Source organism: Stegastes partitus, unplaced genomic scaffold, assembly GCF_000690725.1.
Source record: "Stegastes partitus isolate 25-593 unplaced genomic scaffold, Stegastes_partitus-1.0.2 Scaffold180, whole genome shotgun sequence".
NCBI lineage: Eukaryota > Metazoa > Chordata > Actinopteri > Pomacentridae > Stegastes > Stegastes partitus.
The window spans coordinates 53,489-60,915 of NW_007577911.1; the positions used below are offsets into that span (position 1 = coordinate 53,489).

The 7,427-nt window shown below is 40.2% G+C and overlaps 1 protein-coding gene across 1 annotated transcript; it reads left to right on the forward strand.

Annotated features, from left to right (window-relative positions):
* The first annotated feature begins 4,254 nt into the window (after positions 1-4,254).
* On the forward strand, positions 4,255-6,702 carry lim2.1 (lens intrinsic membrane protein 2.1). The gene is made up of 4 exons (XM_008280080.1): positions 4,255-4,429; positions 5,008-5,157; positions 5,638-5,772; positions 6,641-6,702. The coding sequence occupies exons 1-4, from the start codon at positions 4,255-4,257 to the stop codon at positions 6,700-6,702; spliced, it is 522 nt and encodes a 173-aa protein (XP_008278302.1).
* Positions 6,703-7,427: the final 725 nt, after the last annotated feature.

Here is a 7,427-nt window from a genome sequence, read left to right on the forward strand (position 1 = left end):
ACACCTGACAATGATGTGCATTCTGCCAACTCAGCATGTTTACATGTGTGTAACTTGTAGAGTGTTTCCTCCACCGAAGCAGAAAACTACCATAGACACCCCTCCATCACTGAAGCGACAGTAAACGGATGGTGGATCATTTACAAATACACAACTCTTCTTCAAACTGCCTGAATAGATTTTACCTACACAACACTAAGATAGTACAAAGTTAATAAGTTCTAGAAAAACAATTGAGAGAAAAAGAATTCAAGTCCTACATTCCCTCTTCCAGCTCTTCCCATCTCCTAGGAAAACATGTGGCTCTTAGCTACTCCACTGTTTCAGCACCTAGTCTTGGGCTGTCTATCGGCTGTTTGCAGCGCTGAGGGGATCTTCAGTCATCAGTCATCCTCACTGAAAGCATTGTTTTGTGGCATTTCTTTCCAGCTGACCGACCTGTTGGATTTGACGGGATTGAAAACAGGTGACAAAGCTGAATTCAGGTTGTCGTCGGTGATATGATCAACTTCAAGAGGCATTGAAACAATACTCATGTCCCATCAGCAGAGCACGGCTTTATTATACGTACTACTGCAGTGCCTCTTCACCGATGTTAAAACTTAAATTAGCTGACACCTCATTACTGTAAATAAAGATGGATGCAGCCCCTGTATCGTCACCCATCGGTTTCCTGGTTTCAGAGTCATTTTGGGGGCTCCAGCCTTTGGCAGAGCCGGACTCCTCCCAACTCCTGGCTAATCAAAAAATGAGCAAAGAGGTGGAGTGTGGGTGGAGCTGCCATGCAAATGTCTCTGGACCATAAACTTTCCTATGACGGCGTCCACCTGTCACTAAACGTCACTTTTAATTATGAGTATTTCTGGGCGTAAATACAACTTAAATTGGTGAGGTTTACAAAGATTCCCTCCCAAACAGAAAAATGAGCGATAGAGACTAAAAACATTTTCATGATTAGGCTGTAAACACATTTATTTCTGCTATACAGTTGGTCACTTTAACCTGTAGGTTCATGGGGACTGGGTCACTATTAGAGCCAACCTCAAGAGGACAGTTAAGGAATTGTTGTTGGCCTTTTTGATGTTGGCCTGAATTTTCAGCCTCAGAGGATGCAGCTTAGAAATAACTACCGCTGGAGAGGGGGTTAACTCAACCCTGTGTCTACGAGGCTCTGAGAAGGTCTAAGGAAATCTATCACTGTGTCGTATGATTTTTATTTTATTTTTTTAATTTGTTGATTAATCTAGCAATTGTTTTTATGATTAGCCCTTTAAAGTGGCTACGGTATTGGTTTCACTTCATCACTGCAGTAATATGCAGCTACGATAATCATAGTAAATGTAGTTTTACATCAGTTAATTTAAATAATTTAACAGCAGTTTAAGTCATTTTCTCACTCATACATGGCTGTTAAAGTAAAAAGTAATTGAGAAGTAATTGAGAACATGCAGACAATGAAGAAACATTTTAACAGTGTGTTTTAAACGGGGCTACTAACAGTATACATTGTGGGGGGTTGACAATCCTAACAGTCCGTACCGTGCTTGGGTCTGGAGTGCTTTCTTTTTAAGTGCACATAAGATAAGACAAGACAAGATCAATGTTATTCATCCATCCACCCATCCATCATCTATACACCTTAATCCTCACTAGGGTCATGGGGGGCTGGAGTCTATCCCAGCTGGCTTAGGGTGAAGGCAGGGGACACCCTGGACAGGTCACCAGTCTATCACAGGGCTACACTTAGAGACAGACAACCAAGCACACTCACATTCACACCTACGGACAATTTAGAATCATCAACTGACCTCAACATGTTTTTGGACTGTGTGGGAGGAAGCCGGAGAACCCGGAGAGAACCCACGCTGCACGGGGAGAACATGGAGACTCCACGCAGAAAGATCCCGGGTGTCCTGCTGCGAGGCAACGTTGCTAACCACCGCTCCACCCTGCAGCACATGAACAAACATAAATATTAAAAAATGTAAGAGTGAATCGAAACTGCTTCATTGGTATCCGTTTAAGTCATCGAGAAAGTCATCATCATCATCATCATCTGAATATCAGAAGAATCAAAGATGTTTTTAAAATAAGTCATAATGGACTGTGGGATATATCTGCCATGACAGGTAGAAGGTAAACTGTCACAAGATCATCTGACTGTTCCTCTTGTAAGCATCCTGTCCAGCTCACCTGCACACTGCGTTTACAAAGTATTAGTGACAACGCCTACATATAGTTTAAAAATGCCTTCCCAACATGTCTGATTCTCTCCATCTGTACGTCTGTTTCTATGGTTTGTACAGATGGCAGTTAATTTACTTTTGCAGCGAACAACTAGATAAAAACACAACATGCACCTGATAAGCTTTGCAGAACGCATTGTTTCCTTTTTACTGAAAATTTCATCTAAATCCAATGCCACATGTTTATTTATTTATTTAGACTTTTGAACGGTGTGACAATGTTTGCTTTCATAATGAGTCAAAAATCAGAGGCAGAGCTGCCAAAGGTTTAGATTTAATGCCTGGCTTGGCCCATACTAAAGCCAGTTCAGCCTTCTACTTTCAATTAAAACCATGCAGTCATCAGTATTACTTCAGCTTGCCAAGCTTTGGCCGTTTCTGTTTTTTCAGCAGATTCCCAAACCACAAAACTGGTGTGTGCTGATTGGTCGGCAGTTGGCCTGGCCTATTGTCTCAGCCTGGAGTTTGTTGTAGCCCCACTTTCCCCCTATTCACCCTGTCAAACGCTAGCGCTATTAGCCTGCTGAAAATCTGCCTGTCTTGGCATTATAGGATCTTGTTGTATTTTGTCAGGCTGCCCTGTCTACATAAGTGTCTTCATAAAAGAGGTTTTTTAAGGTAAGATAATACTGAATCTCCTCCTATAACTGTTTGTTGAGTTGTTTGTGTGTTTTTATTTCTTTCTGCTGTGTTTCCCCCCCCTGTGTGGAAACATAGCTCCATCTCTGAAAGCTCCACGGGGACTGTTGCAGTTATCAGCCACTGCTGTATCAAGAATATACACACCGGCCTCTGATTTACTTTATCGCCTTTTAAAATGACTTAATATATCACAGTCTCATAAGTTCCAGGGAGACAAATGTTTTCACAGTCAATTAGGTACAAATAAATAGCTTATGTGTTGATGTGGCTGCAAGGTGGTGAATGAAAAAACTTTTGTAAAAAGTCTCCCCTTGAGGTTTCCAGAATGTCAAATAAGTATAAATTCTCGACAGATTGCTGCACAGATATCGTAGAACAATGTGGAAAGAGCTGCTTTAGTATGAAAAATATGCACAGGATGTCTCTTCATTTTGGTGGGTCAGTTTTTTGGGGTGTTTAATGGGAATAGAAGACGTCTAAAATGAGAGCTGGAGAATTTCTGTTTAGAAAGTTTGAGTGATGTGATTAAGAGGAAACAGTCTGCGAGGTCAGTGCCAGCCACAACCAAAGCCTTCACTTGCCAAACAAGAATCCTGGAAATATATACCTAAGAAATTATTAATTCGTTCCTGGTTGACTGAACCTTAAATACAACAATTCCAATTTTCCGAATGCCAATGAGACCATTTTCATTTGCTGTATGCTGGGGACCAAATGGATTTTAAAAGTGTTTTGCTTCAGATTGAGACACCTGCTGGAACTTGCCGGCGAGGACGCTCAGGGGGAAATGTGATCCAGCGGAAATACAGAGCTCTTCAATAAATACACAGAGCTCTTCAATGAGCATCCCGTTCAGGTTTCAGACATAAGAAGAAGATATAACAAGATATATCTATCTATCATCCTCCTCCCCCCCCCACCAAAAAAATAAAAAAAAAATCTGTGGCAGCTCTCCATGAGAAAGAGAGGATGGCTGCAGGATATTGCATCCAGGTGGAACAATGAGCAATAGATGTATCAAGTATCAAAGCATCACTGGACTTGATAGAGGCTGTATGTGTGTATGTGTGTGTGTGTGTGTGTGTGTGTGTACCGGGGGTAGGGGTGTATGTAAAGCCCATCTTCGTGGACTGATCTCCTAGAGAACAAAGTAGTGTACACGCATGGGCGACCCCACAGCTCAATCCAGTAGAAATGATATGTTCATCACAAGGCAATTACTGACACTTAGACCCTCTTTCCCTGAAGTGTGTGTAGGTGTGTGTGTGTGTGTGTGTGTGAGTTGGAGAGCAGGGGGCCTGTGCCACTGACCGCTGATGCTAAGTGACCTTACGTTTTTGTGTGTCTGTGCAGCTGCAGGAGCAGGATGTACAGCTTTATGGGTGGAGGGTTGTTCTGTGCAGGCGTGGGGAACATCCTCCTGATCGTTTCCACAGCAACCGATTACTGGATGCAGTATCGGCAGTCCAGCAACTACATGCACCAAGGCCTGTGGCGCTACTGTACACCAGGGAAATGCTTCCCACACAATGACAGCTTTGGTAAGTGGAGCCAATAAAGACCTTATGTCATTTAAAAATTTTTTATTTTTTTAGTAAGCTGCTCCTGACACATAATGATTTTATTAATAACTGCCAAGTCGCTAACATGTGTCAGTCAAGTTGTATATGACGACTGTGAACTTGAACGGATAGCTGCTCTAACTTGCGATCATAAGTAGTTAGACTGAGAGGGCAGCAGCGAGGGTTAAATTACAAGATTGCATTTGTTTTTAATTAGCTTCATAATGTTTTATTATGTTTACTCCAAACACAAAAACACATAAAATGCTCGTATCCCATACCATAAAACGAGAGCTGTATTTTTCATTTTACTCCACTGTAAATTAGATTTAGTGTATACTCTCTGTTGATTCAGAAATAAATCTGCCTCTAGTACAGCATTCAGTCCTTTCTGTCTATCTCAAAGGTCTGACAGGATTCATTTTCACTCTCCAACATTCTTCATCATATTAGCTTGTTAGCATGGCCGGAGCAGGGTCATACCTGAGGTCATTCACCTCGGTTGACTCGCCCTGAACCCACCAGTGACTCCTATTGACCTCTGACCTTGTCCACAGCCCACTTAGATGCAACCCGTGCCTTCATGATCCTTTCTCTTCTGGCTTGTTTCATTGGCATCATCATTGGCATTATGGCCTTCATCCATTACTCATCCTTCGACAGGTTTGACAAAACCTTTGCTGCAGGCATTTTGTTTTTCATCTCATGTAAGTATTGTTTTTGTTCTCTGGTGGTTTGGTATGAGTTGTAATTGGCGTTTGGATTTGTCCTTAACTGACTGCAACCACTAAGCAGTGAGACTAAGGGCAGGTTTTTGAAAGAAATATAATATTAACAGTGTACTAATCATGAACAAATTATGTTTTAATTACTCCATTATCATCACAATTTTACAACAACGTACAGCTGCTTGTTATGTTGATGAAAGACCTCATTCATGACTGAAAGGCTTCATTAGGCTCCTGTTTAAAATGCTTTGTTTTGCATAGTGGCCTTTATTCGGTATAAACATTATAAATTGGTGTTTCTCTGTAACTAAGAGGAAATCCATGGTCACAGCTGAAATACCTAAAAACTGACAACGACTGAAATCAGTTTGCATGAACAGTAGCTGTTGGCTATTTGTACAATCTTTCATAAATCTTTTCTTTACAGTTTTTCTTTCCTTTTTTTCCCCTCCTGCTCAGGCTTTTTAGTGTTTCTAGCCATGGCTGTGTACACTGGGGTGACAATTAACTACTATGGGAAACGCTATGGAAACTGGAGGTTCTCTTGGTCGTATATCATCGGCTGGGTGTCAGTGGTGCTTACCTTCTTTTCAGGTAAACGTGCAACACCTAACAACTCTACTGAATTAGGTTTTCTTTCTGTCAACAGGCAACGAATGCACTGATAGAAGCATAAATAAAATCAATGCTTGTTGTGATGTAACAGCATAGTGCTCAAAATACTTCTAATATGTATGATTCATATTATATTAAATGATGCAGCGTAGAATAAACTCGTCAAGGTCCTAGCTAGTGCCTGCATGGCCAGCTGATGGTGTTCATACCACATGTGCTACACATCATGGGCTACAAAAACACAACACTTCCTCAGCAGAGAATAGTCCAACTGGACTTGGGTTAACTCACAGTTAGGCAGCTGAATCCATGATGTGACATCATCAGTGAGTGATGCTTTCAGTGAGGCCTCATCTCTGATTGCTCCACCAGTACCTGCTCATCAGACTGAACATTTTAGAAACATTATAAAGAAGTTCAATGAATGAACAGTAAAAACATGTCCTTTATGCACATCCATTTCTGTTGTATTTCTCATAATTTGCATAATTAACTGAATTCCAAATAAACAGCAGATATGTTAAATATGTGTCCTAACCAGTGAGGTTGGTGATGTCTTTATGAGCACAACTGCTGCTTCTAAACTCACACAAATAAAGAAATAGATCATTATATTTGATGCTATTTTAGGGTCTCAGGATGACATAGATAGAGCAGTTCACTAATTAAATGTGATTTCTAATGAATGAAAAACTACCTAATCAAAAGACATTTTATAAGTTTAAAACATAGGTTTCAAAAAGTTCACGAAATGACGCAGTCTTTTCTCCTGATTCCCACTGAAAAAAAAATCATTTTTACGATGCAATTTTCAGATTGACTAAAAAAATTCTTTTGTTCTTTTCAGGAATATTCTATATGTGTGCCTATCGGATGCACGAGTGCCCCAGGAGCGCCAACTCGCATTAGAAGACTTGAACCATCATCCAGAAACAACCCATGGATTGTGATCAGGAGAGCTGCATCCAAGGCTGCTGCGCGCAGATTCTCAGCAGCATCAGTGTGGATGCAGAGTTCAGCTTCTGGAGCATGGACCGTTAAAGCTTCAATCATGTCAATAATAAAAAACAAACGGGGATCATATGATGACTCTTCATTTATAGTAATTTGCTGTTGTTGTTGCTTCTGTTTTGTTTATTTGTTTTAGCATTATGATAACGGTTTGGGAAGCCGGTTTTATAGATCAATACTCCTTAACACTTAACATTTATACTCATTTGATGGTTTTCTTTTTAATTTTTTTTTTTTTTTTAAAGTAATGCTAACCTCTGAATGCTCTTCTGTATATTCCAGTGGAAAAAGAAATGTTCTGAAAAGTATTTTAAATGTCTTGGAAAGAGTAGGTTTCAGCTAAATTAGTGAATTTAATAGTCACATGAGAAAAGACATGCGCATGTGGTTACATACTCATCGATAATAATACAAAAAATGAACTGTTTCTCTCTCAATTTTGGAGATTAAGTTATAAAAAAAGAAGAAGAAGCAGATATAAGCAACGAAGCAAATGATATTATTTATCTCCAACATATTCTATGATAAGGAACACTGTAGACAGACCCATAAAGAGCATGTAATGCATGAACAAGGCCTATCGCAGAGCATGCACCTTGGATTTATGTAAACTCAAACGTTGC

Bases quoted from the DNA above. Each gene is read 5' to 3' on its own strand.
- lim2.1 (XM_008280080.1), top strand. From the start codon at position 4,255: ATGTACAGCTTTATGGGTGGAGGGTTGTTCTGTGCAGGCGTGGGGAAC. The intron at 4,430-5,007 runs GTAAGTGGAGCC...CCTTGTCCACAG, and splicing joins CCCACACAATGACAGCTTTG to CCCACTTAGATGCAACCCGT. The intron at 5,158-5,637 runs GTAAGTATTGTT...CCTCCTGCTCAG, and splicing joins CATTTTGTTTTTCATCTCAT to GCTTTTTAGTGTTTCTAGCC.